General features: G+C 32.1%; 2 protein-coding genes across 6 annotated transcripts in view; one reads left to right on the forward strand and one right to left on the reverse strand.

Annotated features, from left to right (window-relative positions):
• LOC148609982 (lipase maturation factor 2-like) overlaps positions 1-22,721 on the reverse strand; it is a 49,113-nt gene that overhangs the window by 13,914 nt on the left and 12,478 nt on the right. For both annotated transcript variants that reach the window (XM_088541717.1, XM_088541716.1), the window contains exons 8-10: positions 4,614-4,722; positions 1,900-2,040; positions 818-923 (exon numbers count right to left, since the gene is read on the reverse strand). In XM_088541717.1, coding sequence (XP_088397843.1) covers positions 818-923; positions 1,900-2,040; positions 4,614-4,722 — 356 coding nt within the window. The remainder of the gene's footprint in view (positions 1-817; positions 924-1,899; positions 2,041-4,613; positions 4,723-22,721) is intronic.
• On the forward strand, positions 6,702-22,715 carry LOC148609983 (uncharacterized). Of its 4 annotated transcripts, none has more exons than XM_088541713.1 (3): positions 6,702-6,861; positions 16,627-17,029; positions 19,718-22,715. In XM_088541713.1, the coding sequence occupies exons 1-3, from the start codon at positions 6,856-6,858 to the stop codon at positions 22,657-22,659; spliced, it is 3,351 nt and encodes a 1,116-aa protein (XP_088397839.1). In that variant the 5' UTR covers positions 6,702-6,855; the 3' UTR covers positions 22,660-22,715. The 4 variants fall into 4 exon arrangements, with proteins under 4 accessions (XP_088397839.1, XP_088397836.1, XP_088397835.1 ...); XM_088541710.1 differs by lacking the exon at positions 6,702-6,861 and adding an exon at positions 9,873-9,937; XM_088541709.1 differs by lacking the exon at positions 6,702-6,861 and adding an exon at positions 10,868-11,241.

The following is a 22,721-nucleotide window of genomic DNA, read 5'->3' on the forward strand; positions in this document are numbered from 1 at the left end:
CAAAAGTTAATTAGCCAACATTTTTGAAACATGATAAAAATGAAGCAGATGTGCCGTAGTAAAACATTTATTCAATATAATTTAAAAATTCACAGAAATGTTTGTTAAAAAACAAAATTTGCTTTATATCACTTTGTTATGCTGTTTGATGAATGAAACTATTTGATACTTTCATTCTAGAGATTGTTTATCATTGGTGTATGAAAGCTTAGTGTGTTTCAGTGTAAATATTTTGTCTGTATTTGCACCTGGTAAAAGCTATCAAGAACTTGTCTTTGTAAATGTATAATATACCGCAATAAAATATAGCCTCCATATTCATATTTGTGAACTTCATCATTGAATTTAAGTTTTTAGAGATTTTCAAGAACCACATCTCAACATACTTTATAACCAACTTATTTTTGTTGATCCTTATATTTCTGGTTCCAGTATATCACTTTGAGTATACTATTTATTTTTGCATTCAACATCGTGCTTGACATGTACTAGTATTTCATAACAAACGGTCATATTCACAACAGTATATTTTCGCAATATTTTTTCCTGTTCATAAAATTTGTGAAATTAGATGATTTACAGTAATTGGAGTACATTTACCAGTTCAGAGACATCAAATTTATTTAATTCACAAAACATGGATTAGAACACAAGCTAAAATTTAATATTAAAATTCTGAGTTAAAACAAAAATTTTCCTTTGATATTGCCATTTGTAGACTTTCCTTTTGACTATTGCTTAAAGTTTATCAGTTCTGTAATTTTATTATTATCCTCCATTTTATTAGACAGGTGTAAATGCTTTATAAAGGTCTAACCTTAATACAGATAAAAGTATTTCATAACCTAACGATACACAACCAACTAGAATTGTCCATGGAAGAATCTGTTCTAACCAGTGGTCAAAGTCATTTCTAGTAAAAGCTGAAATAGAGAGGATGATAACTTTCAATAAAGTTCATAATACGGCTTTCTACATTTTTGGTGTCTACAGACCAAAACAAATCCAATTGGAAGTGTCATTTCACGAAGATATATAAACTTAGATAAAAACAAGAAAACTTGGTGATACCCCCTGCTTCCCTCCCCAAGGATACTGGATACCCCCATAAGTGATTTAAACATTCACATGGAAAAAACAAAATAGAAGGTGCACAATGACATCATGTAATAAAAAAATCAGTGGAAGTTTCATCAAATTCTGTACAGTGGTTTCAGAGGAGTTGCAGATTAGATCATTGATCACTATATACATTTGTAACTCCTGCTCTTCAAGCAGGGTGTATAATAAATTTGCAAGCAACTTGAATTTTTTCAGTTATTGTATTACATGTGGGTTGGTGGATTGGTGGATTGACAGAGGGTCAAACTGACACATGGACAGACTGACAAGTGACAACATACCATAACATTTCTTTTCCTATGATCAATGACCTGATACAATGTAACAACCCAACATTTTCAGAAAAAATGATTCAAATCATTTGAGGTAGTCAGAGTTATTGAAAATGTTGAATGGATGGAATGATGGACAACCTGACAAGTGTGCTCCTACAGAAGGACTGACAGTATATACCATAATACATCTCTTCTTGTATCATCAATTGTGGCAACAAATTGTGATTTGTGGAGTGGGTGAAGTTCAAAATTTAGGACTTTCAGCTCTGTTTACTTGACATTTTTACCCTATCTTAGGATCATACCCATTCATTTGTATGACAAACTATGTATTTTTTTGTGATTTTTGTACAAAATTCCACTTACAGGCATAAGCACTTAAGCACCAGAGAAGTTTTAATAAGTTTGCACATATTGAACATTTTCAATTTCTTCAAATGTAGTTATTGAAATGCACTTAAAAATTATCTGTGGTTGTGTCCTTAACGCTATCTGTACTTACCTATTTTTGATTCAATAGAAAATGAGAAACCAGTTCCTAGTTTCAGTGAAAACAATTTCCATGTCTGGTATCCAAGGTAACCATAAACAACCAACTCAAACAAGTATGATAATATAGTTGTTGACCTTGGTTTTTTTCTTTCTGTAAAATGTAAATTTTAGTTATCAAATTACCCTCTAAATGCATTCATAGATAGTAATTTTCACGGATTTTGTCAACTGAACATATCCACAGATGTTAAAATATAAATGTTTCATAAATAGGGTAGATGAAAACCCATACATTTTGAAAGTGAAGTCAAGGAAAAACAAGGGAGTTACAGACTATTATTGTCCCAAAAAATGTATGAATAAACAAAATTTTCCAACCAAAATGATGTTTTTGTTTTTGTATCGTGCTAGAACTCTAACAAATAGGCTTCTGGAACAGGGTTATGTTGCTACAAGATTGAAGTCATCACTACAGAAGTTTTATGGTCGTCATCATGAACTCGTGGATCGTTATGATGTATCCATCAGCCTCATGAAAACTGATTTATTAAACGGGTCATATTTCACCTTTCCTCTTTTGTCTACCCCGGACTTGACTTTTTATTAGCAACTCGGCGGGTGTTTCTAGAAAGCAGAGGATGCTTACCCTACCGGTGCACCTGGTCCATGCTCCCAGTTTTTAGTGGAGTCCGAGTTACATGAGGATTTCCTCGTCCTTCACTGAAAACCAATGGGTGAAGGCCTTAGGCTGACATTTTCATCGAAGTGGGGTTGTTGTCTGTTTAACATATTAATCATACCTATTCTCATTATATTTGCTATGTTCATGGCTATGGTTGAAGACAATTCTACATGCTCATATTGTCAAAGGGAATTGACCAATACAAATGATTACATAAGGCTTAAACATACTTTAACTAACATTGAGAGGCCAGTTATAGTATAAGTGGCTGTAAGTTTGAAAATAAGTGTGTACTTGAAGGCCAACTTGTAATTATATCCATGTAATATGATACAATTTCGCTATTTTGAAAGTATTGAATTTAAAAGGTAGGGGAAAATAACAAAGCAATATTGAAAGAAAATATCTTTGTAATATTGACATTTAAAAGGCAATATTTGAACAGAAGTGGAATGTTTAAAAACTGTTCGAAGTTCTTATCATAAATTGTGTATATTAACCACTACTGTTGTATTCCTGGTATTATAAAATGAATGTTTTTATTGTAAGAAGAAAGGACATTGTATGATGATCTTGGTTTTGATCGATGTTTAGCATTTCAGAAAAGAATATGACGATATACACATACAATACTCTGTGGCAGAACTAGGGGAGGGTTCCAGGGATTGGAACCACCACCCTCATTAGAAAAGCTTGAAAATTTAAAGCAAATTTTGGGCAAAAATGAGTAAATGATAAGTCTTTAACTTCTCTTTAGAAAATTTCAGAATCGGAAGCTCCTTTTTTTATCATAAATATCTGGACCTGCCCCTGGAGTACTAGTCTTGAACTTGAACCTAAAAAAAAAACCTGGAAAATATTGAAAAATGAAAGGGAGCTTTCTCCCATGAAAACTATCATTTTCTCAACAAAATATTATTTTTCTTTTCAATATTGTATAATTCAATATAAATGTACATATTAATGGACATCATTGTAAACATCACATTTTTTTTTATTTATACTTCACATTCTTTCCTTTTGAGCTGGATATGATATAGTCGAACCTCAATGTGTCGAACTCCGATTAGTCGAAATCTCGGATAACCCAAACTAATTACAAAGTCCCAGCAAAACTCCCCTTACTCCAATACAATTTTACCTCGGATGACTTGAACTCGGATGAATCGAAACCTCGGATAACTCGAGGTAATCAATCAGTTCCCCCAAATGGACTTCGAGGTTAATTAACCCTGATGTCTCGAAGTCAACTAATTAGTCGGAAAACTGATTGCTTTATTACAAACCATGATCAAAGTGTGTTTTAACAACAATTAGCTTGGCTTTTAAAATTAATGTGTTGACACTCATTATGGTTTGATTTGTTTATTTAATTAATTTAAAATTGCGCGTGCTGTTAAAAGAAACAAATTTTAATAATAACATGTTGGAATTTACACCAAAAGTGATATCGGATATTTTGATATTTTGAAATTAAAAAAAAAAAAATACAGATGAATTTTAATGGTATCTGACTATTTAATGAAATATCAAACAGACGATAGTAAGGGTATTGCAACGCCTACATTTGTTTCGCTGATGAATTTGAAATTTTATCATAATATTGTAGAGCACACGGTTTGACGATACTCCTGACCGTGAATCAAACGAAACAGCATGTTTATATGAACTATGAAGTTTTTGATATAGAAAAAATAAAAAGGAAATTTCACTAAAACATTCGTTGCCGTTCAGTATTTCAAACATGATATACAACATACAAAAAAATATCTTCCGATATGAAACGCATAACATCACGAAGTACCGTGTAAAGTGAAGTACATTTTTATACATGTACAAGTATAACATATGATGTTAAGACAGAAACAATCATGGACCAAACTAGTAGTATTTCCGGTTTATCTTCGACCTCAGATTACTCGAAACTTGGATAACTCAAACATTTTTGCATGGTCCCTTTGACTTCGACTTAACGAGGTTCGACTGTACCATATTGTGTGTAATACCACGCAAATTATACAATACAATAGTTAACTGTATACCTTTTACTCCAAAGAACTGGTCATCCAGTAATGGAATACACAGCACTATGGTCAGAAGGTTGAAGAAGTTGTAGTTCCCTGTTATAATAATTAGTATCTGCAGTAGTACCTACAAAGATACAGTCAATAATATTTCTATCAGTGATTTCTGTTGCAATTCTTCTGGCAGCATATAAGTTCATCATTTTTCAATTGTTTGTACTGCCCGATATTTTCTACATCAGGCTATTGCCGTGATACCAAAAATATTGGCAGAGTTAGAAATAGTAATCTGCCCGCCACCCCAAGACTGGCTAATTATAGCAAATGTTTATATAGCCATATAGTAAATATATTAGAAAACTGTATTCAGGACCGGCTAGAATTTGAGCAAGTTTCCTACCATGATATTTGCAATATCTAATGACAGCATTATGTCAAATCAACTGTGGCATCACTGATAGACAGGATAACCTCAGATTAGAACACCTCGACATAATTGATAATATCACATTTCGGCCTATCAGGCTAACTGTGATATTTTCTGTCTCGACTGCTGTTATTCTGTATGTAATCGTTAACCAGATTATCATCAACAAGCAGCATAGCAAGATAGAGAGACTGCTTAGACTTCCACAACACTTCTCCCAGACTTAAATATGGTTTGTGTTTTTTTTTCTTTTCTGTTCTGATTTTTTGATTGATTTTTTACACTGAATATTGGCTCTTTGTCTATCGTTATATGGTGTACCCCGGCACTGTTTTGTCCATGGATTTCTCCTTGTTTGTACCTACAATACAGATACTTCTTAGAAACCAATTTCATGTTGATACTATGTAGGGATTGAAACTAATAGCCGTCCAGTAGTGCTGTGCCATCCTAATTTTGGAGAAGACTCCTTAAAAATTCCCATGGTAGTCCAATGGGCTATCTAAAATTTGCCTTATTTTTCATAAGATATAAGAACAGAACCGTCATTACTGACTGCAGACTACCTATGTTACATCTGAAGTAATCCTGCTGACCACCAAACAAATGAAGGTAGTGTCAAACCCTGCGAAGTATGACTGGATTGTTCTCATCAAACTTTAAATGATGCTTACTAATACAAAATGTATATGTAATATATTTACTCAATCAAGATACTTGGTAGAACTCAGTCAAAGAGAACTTAGATAACAGATACCACTGCATTCCAAATTTTTAAGGATGAAAGATGTAAATAATTCTTCAGTGTTACATGCAAAAATAAAACTTGTTCTGTATTTTATGGTTTAAAGATATTGTATTAATGATTAGAAGGCTTTGCTTGAGAAGTGGTAATTGTTAAACAACAATTGGAAACAAAGTTTTACAAACAGACTAACAGACGGACAGATACTTTTTACCTCACTAGTAGAGCAAAGAAATAAAAATAAATACAATTTGAAGAAAGCAATCATAGTAATGTAAGAGAAAGGATTATTATGATAGAAACTTCTGACAAAGTGTTTCTTACTTGTTTCTGTGAAAGTTTGCTGTTATAATAATAAAAATATACATAGTCAGTCCTATTTATTTACAATGAAACCATCGAACTCTGGATAAACTGGTAACCTGTGTCAACCAAAGTTCTTCTAAAGTTCCTTCATGTCAATTTCAATACTTATTGAACCTGCAAAAACTGAATACCTGCCTTAACCCAATAATTTTTCAGTTTTAGAGGTTCGGCTCAGACAGGTTTAACAGTATGATTTTGAATTATTCTACATTTTTACAAGTATATTCAAGAAAATGATTCATATATTACCTAGGAGAAAAATTTTAAATATCGAAAAATCAATTTTTCATTTCATATCTGCATTTTTTCTTATTGATTTTAAAATTCTCAATTTCACAAATGCAAACAAGTGTGCGGAAAGAGTTTCATAAGAGACATTTAAATATACAGATAATACCCAGCAAGTACTACAAAAACGAAGCGTATTCATAAGTAAATCTCGGCTTACAATGTTACACTAGGTTGAACAATATCTTTAAATGAAATGTATGTTTCACCCGTGGTCTATATCTATCCCTATTTAGAACCTACTCGCCTTTCACAATTGAAATCGACGTATCCTTTGATTGGTTGTCAATTACTTGGTTACCCATATCGCACTTGTATATTGTTGTGACGAGGGCGATTAAAATCTGATCAAATGAAAGGATGGAATTAGGAAGAAAAAGTTTCTGGTGTTATTGAATTTCTGAAATTTTGGATTATTTACTTATTCTCAACATATGGAGGTAATAATAAGAAAGTTTGAGGTGTGACTTTCAATACCTTAGAATGACTTAGTATTAATTTTATTTACATATTTTGATATAAGAATGCATAAGCACAAATTTTAAGCTAAGGCTGGAATATTTGGTTAAGAAATGACAAGAAGGTGAAATTTTATTTGAGATAAATGTATATTAATTACACAAGAGATAAATTTTCTCCAGTAATGGCAAGTTATTCGGTTAATAAAGGCTTACCATGCATTGATATAAATATCTGTAGAAGTTGCCTGGTTAGATGGATTTCTTATCTATTAATGGGTTTGGTTTAGGCCAGTTACAATGCATATTTCAAAGACAGAAATTACAGCTAAACCTTCTTATAAAACATATGTATTCAGTAATAACCTATCTCAGAAGACTATGATAGAAATATCCCTTTGTATTGCATTCTATGTAAAATTAACCTGTATATAAAGACCACCTATCTTATGTGACCATGATTAAGGAAAGGTCACTTAAGACAGGTGTGACAATATAAGTATTACATTTCAAAGGCAATATAAACCAGAAAATAACTTTAAAAAGTCATAAAAATTCTACCAATCCATTAGTAGGACAGCATTTAATGTTTTAACCATTACCAGGCAAAATAAAACCATGAAAAAATACTTTTTAGTAATAAAATTTATCTTTCAGTAAGTGGTTTTTAAACTGAGGATTTAAACTTCAAGATAGCAACCACTTGAAATGTCTACCTCAAACCATCAGCGTTTGATGAATATTTGAATCAACTTTACAATACCATGCTTTAAATTTTCAACATGATGGGTTGAAAAGCTATGTAGCTACAGTCATGAACCTAAAATATGATAGCCTTTCACATTCACGATAAACCAGTAGTCCAAAGTCCAAAGCTGGTAAAAATGCTGGTGGGCTTCTAAAATTTCCACTCACAGGCCAGGAAAGTATTTAAAAACTAATTCTCCAAAATACAATGTATGGTTTGGGCCTGTGGATAAAAAAAATTTGCCACTGAAACTGCATATTGCCAATGCAATGTTTTAATTCTACAGATATTCAAGTTCTAATGTTCAATCATTATGATGGGCATGACCATCAGATTTTGTACCAAAAAACGAGTCAAGTGACTAATCAATCAAATTCTTTTCTTGTTCTACTTGTAAATTATTTTTCAATAAGAAAGTCCATGTAAGCAGCAAAGCTGAGTAACCAAGTGCACCATGAGAGCACTAAACCTAATCCTCTTTAACAACTCAAGTGCATTAAATCCAAAGCTCAAAGAAATTGATTATTTTCCGCCATATCATTGCTTCAAGGTCGTTTGTATTGAATTTGATCAAAATTTACCGCTGTTTTCATACCAAGGCATTACTTTAAGGACTATTTAAATGTCAGAATAGGGTCTAATTTTCTTTTAATTCCAGCAATAAAACTCTCAAAAAGTGGTGCACTTGTGACTCAAGTCTGGGACTTTAAATCTTAGCAATGATTATGTTGATCAAGTCTCAATACTTATATAATGCATGGTGATCAAGAAAGTTACAAAGTTTATAGTGACTCATATCATTCCTACTTATTCGGTTTTAAGAAGACTAAGAATAAGGTACTTTTGGCCCCTTACATTAGGTAGCAGTCTTTGTAAGAATCTGCAAATTCTGTATTATGTGGTACACTCTAAATACAGATACACATTTGTATTTTTGTTGTTATGTTTCTTTATGGGTCTATGTGATAAAATGTATAATTATTCATTCCAACCTGTCTATAATCTATGGAGAAAATTCCCATAAAAAATCAGTAAGTTACTATTGTATTTGGCCAATTTTTAGTGTCATTTAAAGATTTATTCCCCTTAGTTTTGAATTCTACAATACATTCTATACTATTTATATCTCCTAAGACCAAAGGCTATATAAAAAGACACATGTTAAATTTTGTTAACTATATTATTTTAAACAAAAATATTAAAAATAAAAAATATGTAGGCTTTCCAAGCATGTATCACATTTTGTATGATTCTTACCTGGAGTGTTACGTAAGTACTGCAGCACTCCCCCCTTTTTTCCTTGTTAGGTTGTTGATTTTTTAATTTAGATAAGATCTTTTTTTTTATTGATCTGTTATTTTGTCATGGTTAATTGATTATTTGGGTTTTGTGATCACAGACTGAAGGTAGACTTTTCTCCAGGCACGGAAAGAAATAGAATGGGCCGTATGTCCTTTAGATCAAGATAAATAAGGGCCTCTCAAAAATCAAATGATAATATTGCATTTCAAGTAAAACTGAATGGGCAGTTTGAAGGGCTTTCGCCTCCCTTCAACCAAAATGCAAAGGCAAAGAGACTACGACTCCAAAAGCCTTCCAAAATTACGGATCCCCCGTCAAAAGAACTATTGAATTATGAGAAGTAATTACAATGTAGTGGAAAACGAAGTCAAATATGTGTAAAAAGCTGATTTGTTATAAGTGCAATCATTTCAAGACTGAAAAACTGAAATAATCAGAATTGACAATGTTCCATTATCCCACAGAGAATAGTTCATTCCAATTAGCACAGAATCGAACAACACAACAAGTAGATTTATCTATTGACAGAATCTAAACTTTCCATTTAGCGTAAGAACGTAATAACTTGACTTCCTGTCTACAACTGTCGATTCTAATAACTTTGTATTTCGAGACCACCAATCAGTGATTCTCATTCAATTGTATTTATGTGGTAGTAAATAATCAATTTGATTGATTATATCGGTTCACATCAAAATTAACTGACCTTTGAGTTTGAATCATGAAAATATAAAGGAAAGATTTAGGTTATTCAGATATATTGGGCCTCCTGTTTTCATATGGATAACTCATTTAATTACAATTGACTAAGTTGAATATTGTAGACGAAGTGCTCTCCATAGTTGCCTCACTAGAGGGGATATTTTGTATATTGAATCATTTTTTTTTTCAAGATTACATTTATATTTTTAGCATAAGTAAACCAGCTTTCCAAAATTAAAGGTGTTAAGTTGGTCTTCCTAGTTTAAACAACAAGCTTAAATGGAGGGTGGAGAACACAGAGGCTTTGTAAGTTCAATTATCAAATAAAAAAGCTAATTAAATTAAAGATTGATTTAAAATTGAACTTAATCCATTAGCAAATTATTTCAGACTTTTAAAATGAACAATCTCATTATAAGCCTCATCCAACAATTTTTAACAATTACCTGTATCATTGACACAACACCCCTCTCTATTTAAGAAATAAATCATGGAAACTCAACTTTATCATTGTTTTACCACAGACTGGCCATTTAGGTTGCATTACTTACTGAGCAATAGCGAGGAGTAAAAAAATGACATAAATGCCCAGCCCGTGGTAAAACAATGATAAAAATGGAGTTTCCATGAATTATTTTGATTCTAAAAGTACTAGTTTCTTCATATTTTTGAAAAGATGCAGCCTATATGTTGCATGAAATTATGGTCATGTGTTCATCACCTTTTTACCATAACTTTGAAACATATCATATTATAATCTATTACAGTTGTGAGTTTTTTTGCTCTGAGATTTTTAGTCTGAAGTAGTAATGAGAAATAGGCAGTGTAAAAATCGTTCAACTCTAATTATTATTAGCCATTCATAACAAAAGGTGTGATTAAATACCTATGTGGGGTAACCCTGATTTTATCAGAATTAAACCTCTAAACAATTGATCAAGTATTACCCATTTCATACTTAAATTAATTAGCATCAGGTTCTTAAAGGGAACTTTACATGATAGATTTTTATTTGCACTCTAAAACTGAGTAAATTATTTTAAATGTCCTCAATAATTTCTAAAAATAACTTCTAAAATTTTGATATGTATATCAATAGCATTAACTAAACAAACATTTATTAAATCATATCATAAATTAAAACCCCTTAATTGAGCCTCATGAAAAATGTTCATTGTAAGGTAAACTAAAAGTACCCAGCTAATTCAAAATAATTTGAAAATAGATTTCAATATATATCTACCTGTACAGGCCTGATGGATATTGGTTCAAGTGAAAAATTGAGATAAAATGTATTGGCAAAATTGCGATCTCTTCATGCCGATATTAAAGAACCATAAAAAGATCAATATAGAAAGCATACTTTGACGAATTGAGGTGTTCGTAATCAGGTTTAGTCCCGATTAAATCCCTAAACCAAACAAAATTGACACAGTGTCTAGTTGAAAACAGGGAACTTGTGTGGATTTCAGATAAAAATTTCAACAATTTACAAATAGAAATGTGACAAAAACTATGTATCATTAATTGGGAATTTTGGATTCAAAGTCATGATTAAAAAAGCGAAGTTTCAAAGGAGTACTGCTGGGAATTCTAACAAAAGTTCAAAGGTGAGATCTGTAGTCTTGGAATTAATTGTTGTACATGATTTGAACTTTAGTAAAATGTTGTGAAAGTTATTTGCTATTGAACACTAACATTGCTTTATTATTGTATACAGTTTTAATCATTTACAAACAACATTAAATGTACCAGAAATATTCATACAGGGAAATTTCATCAAGAAAATTTCTAAATAATTACAAATGCATTAAAAGTTCATTTATACACGTTTAGGCAGTGTTCTAGGATTTTTCAGATATTGAGGTTTCCTCGGGAAAAATCCGTATAAAATCAACTTTCCCTGTCAACGTCTGCTTTCATAACAAAACAAATCTTTACAGCATATGATATTTTCAACGTGCCATGGGAAAGTGTAACTACGTACCTAACTTTCTCTGACCCAAATTTCACTTGTCCTGGGTAATGGGAAATAGGAATCCTAGAACACTGGTTTAGGTATCCACAATCCTATAACTGTTTTGACACCTCCCTCTCTTTCCATCATAAAATATTTGAAATGAGAATTGAACCTATTAACTAGATTTATTTGATTTTGAAATTGAGTCAAAAATCTAATTAAATTTGGAGAGGAGTGAAACTGAAACCAGAAGACACAACTCAATCAGGCTGAAATCAGAAAACTTTTTACTTTTTCCATTTGGTGTAGATGGGGTTTTCTTCTTTTCTCATCCAGTAACATTTCCCTGACAAAGGCTTTAGGATAGAAAATTTGGTCCCTTTTATAATTGAATTCTGTTCTATTTTTGCCTATAAAATACGATTACTTTTAACTTATTTACTGTTTATATGAAACTAGAAAATTGTGCCTGCCATTCCAGTTATTTGACAACAAAGAGCACAGGGTATTGGTCTGTCTCTCATAGCATACCATTCATCATGTCTTTATTCATTCAAAATTTAGTAGTACATTTGTGATTAAAACTTATGGACTGAAAATTCTGACACCAATCATTTGATCTATATAAAGTTTAATATTCAATAATTTTAATGACAAAAATTATCAAAAACCTCATATCCATCTTCATGATATAAAATTACAATTTAAATTACAAAACACAAAAAAGAACATTAGTTCATGTAAAACTACCCTCCAGGCAATGAATTTTAAAAGAAATAATTAAGGGTTTTTATACAGCCAAATTTAATTAAGCTTCTTAAATATTTAATCCCTAGACTCTGAGGTTTTATTTACTAATTTGATGTAACTATGTCAATACAAAGGTCTAGAGTTTTATACCGCCATAAAATGGAATAGATTTACTTGGACTTACATGTATGACCATGAAGGTATGCAATTTATCCCTTTTTTTCAGTCTTCATGACATGACCGTATTTTCAAAGCCATTATGCTAATTTTCATAAACTTTCAAGGATATCTTAAGCAGTATGGTAAGTTTATACATAGGTTCTTTGTGGACAAGCTTCAAAATATATCATACTGTTATTGACAAATCTCTCAATGTCATACCTGCTTAGCGGAGTGATCAAGTTTTCAAATAGCAGACAAATATAACAACAAAAATAAAAAAAACAGTTGACATCACTTGAAATGCTAAATAGACCTATGATTATGCATCCATTATGCCAAAGGAAAACAATTAAAATTTCGTAAATCCAACTAAGATAAAAGGTCTAGAGTTTTATACCACTATAAAATGGAATAGATTTGTTTTGGATGTATGACAAAGAAGGTCTGCATTTTATCACTTTTTGTCAGTCCAAACTACATGTATCAAAGTCTTCATGACATGACCATACTTTTAAAGCCATTATACTAATTTTTCATAATCATTCAAAGATCTTAAGCCAAAGTTAGTTCATAACTATATCTGCTTGGCCAGGAGAAACAACTTGAGTCAAGTTATATGTATGTATAATTCCCCATCAAAAGCATGTAAGAGAAAATGTACAGTTAAGCCCCTCCAGTTTGTGTGGGAGAGAAAAGAATCTTTAAAGTCTTCCTAAATCCCAAAGGAATACTGTAAACATATTAGTTTTCACAGTGTACAAATTTTCATGATTTCTATGTAGGACAGAGAAGCGTAAAAATTGTACCCATGAAATTGATTTTCAACACTGTATTGCACTAATATAATTTTTTGTCACCGCAACAATTGATACATGTGAACATGTCTACATGACAAAATCTGCAAAAATTAGCAAACACAAAAAATTAATACATTAACAGTACTGCAGCATCCCAAACTTGTTGCAATCCCATCCTATAAGTATGAAATAACATCAACAAGGCAAACTAAGATACATTTATTCAAAGGGAGAATATGATTGAGATAAAATTATTTTTCATGGGCTCATTCACGAACTTAGTATAATGTGTACTTTAATCAAATAATTTATTATTGAATATTTAAAAACCTACAATAACTTGTCTATCAAATTAAAAACAATTTAGTTGACAATTTAATCTTCAGATATCCCAGTTGATAAATTATTATCATTCCTTGTTTTAAAGTGCTCTATGTCAATGTTTATAGATCAGACATCTCATATTGAGGTCAAAAAGGTTAAGAAATTTGACTATTCTCTCAGTCTGCTTTAATGACAAATAGGACCCAACACAAACTTCTTATAATCTACAATGTAATTTTTATCACAAGATGACTTTACTCTGATCAAGCAAACAATTACAGCAAGATGCCCATTAGTGAAACACTAACATCTAAACTTTAGTATGTGTATATAGTTAAAATATAAACCCAGTTGTCTGTCTAAAAGCAGGTTGTTGCCATTAATGTCTAAAATCCAATCCAATGACACATCAAACATATACAGAGCCTGTGTTTATATATTAAGCATCTTTGCATGTGGCAAGTAGTTGTAGAGGAAAAAGTTACAATAAAAGGTGTGACAAACAGAAAGACTGACAGACTGACATGACTACAACAGTATACCCTTCTCTGAAATTGGGAAATAAAAATTCTACTAAAATTGAACTCAAACGATTTACTTTTATCCAATATAACATAAGGTTCTGAAATTTATGAAAGTTGAAGTTTGCCAAAAATATTTTTTCAAATTAAATGAAGGACTAACATTAGATAATTAACTTGAAAGAGTGGATAACCTAAATACAATCAGTGATGAAAGTTTCACAATTAAGGAGTGTGGTGTACTTTTTCTATGCACATGTCTAATCCCCTAGCATTTTCAGCAACCTTTGGCATGACAACGTCAAAGAGTGAAACAACTTCTAAGAATGAAACAAATAAGTTGTTTCACTTTCAAAGTATTGAAAGATCTATGATAGCTGAAGTCCATTAACAATAAAAGCTAATCCCCTTTCTGACAAGAATTCAATAAAGTTTTCGAACAAAAATATTCTGAGTAAACAATCACAAAAACAAAGCATTATATACAAAAATCCCATGAGAAAATAGAAAAAAAATTATATTTATCTACTAATTAAATATTTAATCATAAAGTCAATCATTTTTCCATGGTTTTCTTTACTATTAATGCAATAAAAAATGTTGAAGAAAAGGTTAAAATAAGCGTGAAAATGATAAATTTAAATGTTCAGTTTAATATTATTTGTTTGTTCAGTTGTCAACAGGGAATATACATATAAATGTTTCTGATCAATCATTTAATAGAGGTTACTAAAGGGGCTATCATTAAATTCAAGATTGAAATGTAACAAGAAATATGTTGTTGACACAAAACTGCACCCCCTGCTCAACACTTTTGGATATAACTGGATAAAACTATCAAACTGGAAATACCGCTTTTAAAAATTTTAGCACTTGTACAAAATATCATGACTACGAAATTTGTTTAGAAGAAAAGGAGATTAATGCAAACACCTAAGAATGACCAACAGAAACACACAACCCCCCAGACTTCTCAACTAACTATGACTGCAAATCATGAAAATTTTGGGATGGGATCATAAAATTAACACCATTATCTATTTCATAACATGTTTAATAGTTATATTTACTTATTTTCACTTTGTCACACATAACAACTAGATAAAGTGATGCCCCCGCATTTAACCTCCATACAGCTATATCATAACTCATAATTGTAAAAAGCACTTTGTCAGATGTATTATTGTGTCTGCGAGACACAAAAGATGCCCCCACCTGTGGTTTTGAGTAAAACTCAGCATAGCTGAACAAAACTTAAACTTAATCTGTAACTAATCATGACATATCACAAACCAAAAACCAGTCAAATATCTTCAAGCATTTACAAAAAAAAGCGAAAAACTATTATTTCAATACAATTTTTAAAGTGCAGGGCCCATTATTTTGGTAAAACTCAGCGTAGAAGAAGGAAACTTATACTCAATTTGTAACTAATCATCACAGACTCACATATCAAAAAGCAGATTAATATCTTCAAAGGTTTACAAAAAAAGTGCGGAAAACTGTTATTTCCATGGAATTTTTTAAGCCCTGGGCCCATAATTTTAATAAAACTCAGTGTAGCAGAACAAAGCTTTATCTCGATCTGTAACTAATCATGAAAGACTCACATACAAAAAGTCAGTTCAATATCTTCAATGATTTTCAAAAAAAGTGCGGAAAACTTATGGGACGGACAGAATTACAGACGGAATTACAGATGGATGGAATTACAGACTAACTTACAGGGATAAAACAATAAGCCCCCAACTTATCATTGCAGGGGCATAAAAAAAAAAACAACAACATTGTGACATCCTAAGGATCAATTGTACAATGACATTTTTTCATGAAAATTTTGGGATGGGATCATAAAAGTAACACCATTATCAATTTCACATGTTTAATAGTTGTATTTACTTATTTTCACTTTGTCACACATAACAAAAAAAACAACATTGTGACATCCTCAGGATCAATTGCACAATAACATTTTTTTATAATCTTCCACAATACCACAGGCTCAGGCTTTGACATAAGACAATTTATTGAATAAAACTCAAATTTTAACAATTTGCCCAAGTAAGTATGGCCAACACAACAATGTGACAGATATACTAATTAAAATTTTTAAAGTTACATTGAAAATTCAACACCACCAAATATGTAACTTAACATGTACATATCTGTCAATAATTATAAATCTCTTTCTCATAAAGGAAGAATTTTATTGCCTATTATACATGCCAGATATTCATTTACATGATAAGAAAAGCTGATATTTGCATGTAGATTAAATTTTCTAAATAAGGTTTATGAAATGACTTGATGGTTGACCTTCCATGATTTCTAAAATGCTATGCATGATAACAGTGTAGATAATAATCCAGGAAGTAAATTTTGAGAAAATGTAGATTACCGTAATCGATTATTAAAACTTCATAGAAAATGATGAATTACTACCTGACTACAAACATTAATATTTATAATTTATAATTTCAGAGTCCCACAAGAAGCCTTGGCAGCAGTAAGCATGGGTCCCCAAAATCCAAAGCAGGCTCTCCAAGAAGACAATCACCATCCCCTACCAGAAAAGGGTCACCAACACGACCACTATCTGGCAAGTCTCCGACAAGACCTCAGTCTGGTAAATCACCAAAACGTCCTACTTCTGGAAAGTCACCAAAGCGTCCTGAGTCAGGCAAATCAGATACAAAGAGTCCAAAGGGACCAAAGGCTTCAACACCAAAAGATAAGAAGTCAGAACTTGAGGGGAAAGGAACAAAAGAAGCTGCCAAAAAGAAGAAAGTAGAGATAAAAGAACCCAATGAAACAGAAGATGGTCTGAAGATCAAAAACTTGTCCAATCAGGGATTGACTAGGGTTCCTGGTCCTCTACTAACTGGTATGTGCAGTTTGTCATTGTCTCTTGGACTTTTTCTCCCCCCAAACATCTAGGTTTTTGTTTTCCACTATTACCCCTATACTAAGAGGGGTCTAATTTTGTCAGTTTTCACTGAATGACTTTAACAATAATACCATACTACAGGTATTTTTTTCCTAACTTCAGATTGATGTTCAATTAAGTTCAATATGATGTTGTAAGGTTTCGTGCTTAGTTTTTAATTCAGAAAGCTAACAAATACTCCATCGGTTTATAGTCCCTTATAAATTATTATCTGCTACAGAAACTTAAAATTATCATTTTTAATAAATTTCAAGCAAAAACAGGCACACTCATTTGCCTACATAAAGTTTTTTCATTTTACAGTATTTGTATAAAACTGCAGTTATTTCTACAACAGGAATTGGTATCAATATCTGAACCACATTTAAAGTAAACTAGCATAGGTTAATGCATGTACTAAGCAACTCTCCTCCTGCCTTTAATTTCCACTGGATTTTAAATTGACTTATTTTTTTTCTATTTTAACCAATAACTAAAAACATTACAATCATTACCACATTTTCAAATACTACTGTTATCAGCACATAATCAATTGATCAGTTTGGAACATCTTTTAAGTGACAGATTTATTCCCTTTTTTGATCTTTAACAAATTACTTCACCCAATACCTTTCAGGCAGTACATTATTATTTTTCAATCCAACTGTTAAAATTAAAATGTTTTAATAAAATATAAAAGGCTAGCTCATTTATGTTATTTTTTGTTTTCATTTTATTGAAATACAGTATTTTATAGCTTGAAATTTTTTGTAATGAAAAAATTTGACCTTTTTTTACAGTACAATTTAACTACAAAAATCTGTTAAAAATGGAGTGTAACGGATGGACGGACAAGGTGATTGCAATATAGCCCGAGTTGGGGTATAATAATCCTGTGAATTAAAATCTTTTACTTTTAAAAACATCATTTTTGGGTGCAAAACTTTGCCTTCAAACTTTCATAAAATCTTTATCAAATTACTTTCCATTATGAAATCCTGTTCATTGATTTTGCCTGCTCATTAAGTTGACTAGTATTTAACTGCTGATTGCAATTATATCTAAGTTAGAATGGGATATTGGTTTTCATGCTCAATTGAATCCTAACAGTTTATCAAATTTATATCATTGCTATTCTACAAGCCTTCAACTCTTTGACGTTAATTGCTCTTGTGAATTCTGTAAAAAAATCACTAACATTTCAATTGTCCAATCATTGTTACAATGAATTAAGAATTACATAATATTTTGACGGACCAAATAAGCCTAAAAAAGCACATTAAATTGTTTCAGCTAAAGTTTAGAATAATTGATTTTTGTATTTTGCATTTTCTACCTGATACCAATACATTGTATAAGTTAATTCTTTCAAATTTTATAATATTAATATCAGTAACATAATCTCTTTTGTACAATCGATGAAAAATGGATTATATAACATTTCTGACTGAACAATATGCCCAAAGTTAAAGTGCATATCAATATGTCTCCGGGGAAAACTTATCAAGAATTAAAAATTCATGTACAAATGGTGGTTGTAATGTGGCAAATTTTGTAATCTCATTTAAATGAATAATTGTGGAAAGAAATAAAAATAAGAGATATCAAACAGAAAACTGTGACCATATTATTGGTTTAAAAAAATGCATGTGCAGTCAAACCTGTATTAAGCAGTCACCTCCGGGGAATCATCAAAGTGACCTTTACAGAGAGGTGACCTTTGGAATGAGGTTGCAAATTGAGATGTAGAAAGACTTTGATGTCAGCATATAATCCCATATTCCTTTAGATTGTACTATCTTTGATTGTCATAATTTATTTATCTTTCATTTTAAGAAGTAGATTCATGTATTTGAAAATATTTTCATTCAAAATATCATTCAGATAAAAAAAATTTATGACAATAAAAAAACAATGTATTTCCTCATTTCCCGTTTTATATTGTTTCACAGTCTACATTATTTTCAATGTCCTCTATAATTTCTCCATTTCTTTTTGGCAATTTTAGTAATTTGTGTTTTTTCGACATCCATTTCATTTACAAGGGCACAGGCACCTTTTCCACTATTTTATTTATTAGTTTCCTCATTTCTTTCAATTTTCCGATCTGAGACATTTTGTCGCAACTCAAACTTTCATAATTAAACTGAAGACTGAAGTTTTTACAAATTAACACTGACCAGTGAGTAAATTTCACAACTTTACCATCAAATCTTTAATTCTGCTTTCATTACAATACTGATTTAATCCCTTTGGCAACCTAATTATTTATATTTAGAAGTTAAATCACGTGACACAGTACTGTTATTGGGTTATGTAATAAACTGAATTTTTACAAAATGGCCAGTATAAGAAGTCAGAAAAGACAATTTCAGCCGAAAAATAGGTGACCGTTGGCTGCGTAAGGGAAGTGGCTACTGATTTCAGCTAAGATAAATAGAGAAAACAGTTGGATGGGTTTTGAAATGACCATTAAGTGAAGGTTACCAGTGATTTGAGGTGACTGGCAGAGCAGGTTTGACTGTATAAAATAACAGAAATAGCACATATACCAACTAGTTGAATAAGCATCTCCTAGCAAGGATCATCTGATGCAGTCTATAAATACAGTTTATCATATCTAATAATTTTTTGTTCTGATTTCAGAAAAAACTCTGGGCATCGTTAACCTCTCTTCAAACAATCTAAGCACACTACCTCCTGAGGTCAAAAGATGGACAACTGTGAGAAAATTGGATATTGGTAAAAATGGACTTAAATATGGCCTTCCACGAGAGATGGAACAAATGACATCACTTCAAGAACTAGTCCTTGCTGAATGTAACATGCCAAGAATTCCGCCAGTAGTCTGGCAAATAACTAGCCTACTCATTCTAGACATCAGCCGAAACAAGATAGATTTTCTTCCTCCTGAAGTTGGACAATTGATCAATCTACAGAAATTAAATTTGAAAAATACAAATATCACTGGACTGCCTCCAGAAATTGCACTTTGTCAGGAACTTGAGGAAATTCTTCTGTGGGGTAATACTATAGAAACATTACCTGAGACACTGCCCGTTCTACACAAGTTGAAAATCTTAGCTTTGAACTATCGTAGCTTCTGTCGAAAAGTTGGTGATGTTCTGGAAGAATTTCTACACAAAGGACAAGTACCATCAGACTCAATACCTGAATTTGTATTTGAACTTCCTGCACTGGAAGTTTTAGATTTAGAAGCAACAAAAATCAACAACATTCCCAAAACTGAAAATTATGGACTACGAGAAATGAACTTAAGTTGTAATTTTCTCAGTGTTCTACCCAAAAATGCTTACAATTTAACGAGACTGACTATCTTAGATTTGTCTAAGAATCAGTTTAGTGTGTTACCTGATGAACTTGGTAACGTTCGTAGTCTGGTTAGCCTAAAACTTAGTCATAATACACTGCTTGCTATACCGACAACAATTTCAAATCTCGTTAATTTACGGGAGCTCTTCATTGCCGACAACAAACTGAAACATCTACCAGTTACAATAAAGGCCCTTAAAAACCTAATTACTTTGGATGTTGAGAAAAATGAAATAAAACAATTGCCAGACGACATTTGTGAACTTCGCAATCTGACCACACTTAACATAGCCAAAAATTTAATTCATTCATTGCCTATGAATCTCCATCACTTAGAAAATCTCACTGTTGCCCACAGTTACGTAAAACTTCAGAAACATGGACTGTGGTTGAATGGAAATCCATTGAAGTATCCACCAAAAGAAGTATGGCGAACTTCTGAACCCAATAAAATCTTTGACTACCTGAAGAAGCTCGCCATAATGAAAACAGAACATCTTCAGAGGCAGAAGCTTATCATTCTCGGTGAATCTCAGTGTGGGAAAACAAGTTTTGTTAACGGACTAGTCCATGGTAAATCATTGCTTACAAATGGAGTATCTGATAAGACAAAACTCGTGGAACAAACAATCTGGAAAACTGACAACATGGTAGACTTCATCATCTTTGATTTCAGTGGTGACCCAACATATACTGCCCCATCTACATTGTTTCTTGATGACAAGGCATTATTCATTCTTGGATATGACCACAGCCAATACACAATAGACAAGCATCAAGAAATGATTGGAAAGTGGCTGGACTATCTAACCATTCATGCACCTGGTGCAGTTGTTAAGCTAGTTGGATTGAAGTCTGATCTTTGTGCTGTTAAGTCTCCAAAAGAGGAAACTGAAGAAGAAAAGACAGAAGAAGCTATTGAAGCAGAGGAGGAAGAAAATAGAAAAAAAACAGAGGAAATCATAGAAAACAAAAAGAAAGTTCTGCTTGACCAAGTTCAAAAACATGAAACTGTTCAAAAAGACAAACTACTTCTAGAATTACAGTATCTTGGTCAGAAAATTAACCAAGCAAGAGGTGCAACAGATTACGCAAGTGACTATTTAGCTCATCTAGAAGACAAACGACACATAGTGGAAAAACTTCTTACAAACCCTCTTCACATCATTCAAGACGTTGCTACAGTTAGCAGTACAGACTGGTTAGAAGGTTTTAAACCTCTTATCAGCAGTCTAGAACTTTCAGTTCTAAATCCATCATTATTTCCAAATGCAAAGCGATATGTTTCCGACACCTGGGCAAAAGTTAGCAAAAGGTTAAAACAACAAACAAAGCAGTTTTATTTGCAATGGGATGATGTAAAAAGGATATGTCAAAAGTGTGATGTCATGGGGACTGCCATTGATGATTGCTTAAAGCACCTGAATGACATTGGGGATGTGCTATGGCTTAGAGGAAATCAAAACTTACGAAACATTGTGTTCCATTTGCCGAGAGTTCTCAATGATATCATCACATCACTATTCCGTCATGATTATGACAGTTACTTTGAACTAGGTGACGAAGACAAAATGGGCAACTTGTTTGTCTGCAAAGGCAATTTTTCACTTGAAAAATACAAAGATGTTGTGCATCAGTTTCTCCATGAAGGTCAAATTCCACGACCTCTACTCCACTGCCTGTGGTTCTACCACCAAATTACTGACAAGCAATATGAGGACATGTTAACATTGTTACCATTACTAGAAATCTGCTACACACTAGAGGAGCCAAGTATTCCTGATGGATGTTACTACAAACGACCCATCATGGTCATACCATGGTTCAACCAAGAAGAAATAGGTTCTGAACTTGTTGAAATGCAATCAACCATTTCATCAACAAATATGGAAACTGCTGCATTAGAGTATGAATTTCCCCTCGGAATTCCTGCAGGAACATTTGAAAGTCTTTCATGTATTCTTCAAAACACAGTGAAAACAAGACTAGATTGGCACAATGCAGTGTTTGGGGATATTCAAGATGGACAAATTCTCCTAACTCGTCACAAAGACAATGCCACAGAAAGTGAACTTGTGACAATCTTGTTGGGTGGTCCTGATAAGGACACTGTCCAAAATCATGTCAAACATATAACAGAAATTGTAACTAATGTACTTTTAAGAATTAAGGGACTTGCTTGGAGAATCAATGCTCCAGTTGCACTATGGCAGAAGCAAAAAGTGTTCATTGGCATATCAGAAACTCAAACATGAGCATAATAGGGTGGGAGAATGAACAGTGCTTAAGAAATTTTATGCCGTCCTTGTAAAGTTTG

The sequence above is a fragment of the Perna viridis genome, chromosome 8 (genome assembly GCF_037379345.1).
Source record: "Perna viridis isolate PV_CMFRI_1.1 ecotype Kerala chromosome 8, ASM3737934v1, whole genome shotgun sequence".
Lineage (NCBI taxonomy): Eukaryota > Metazoa > Mollusca > Bivalvia > Mytilida > Mytilidae > Perna > Perna viridis.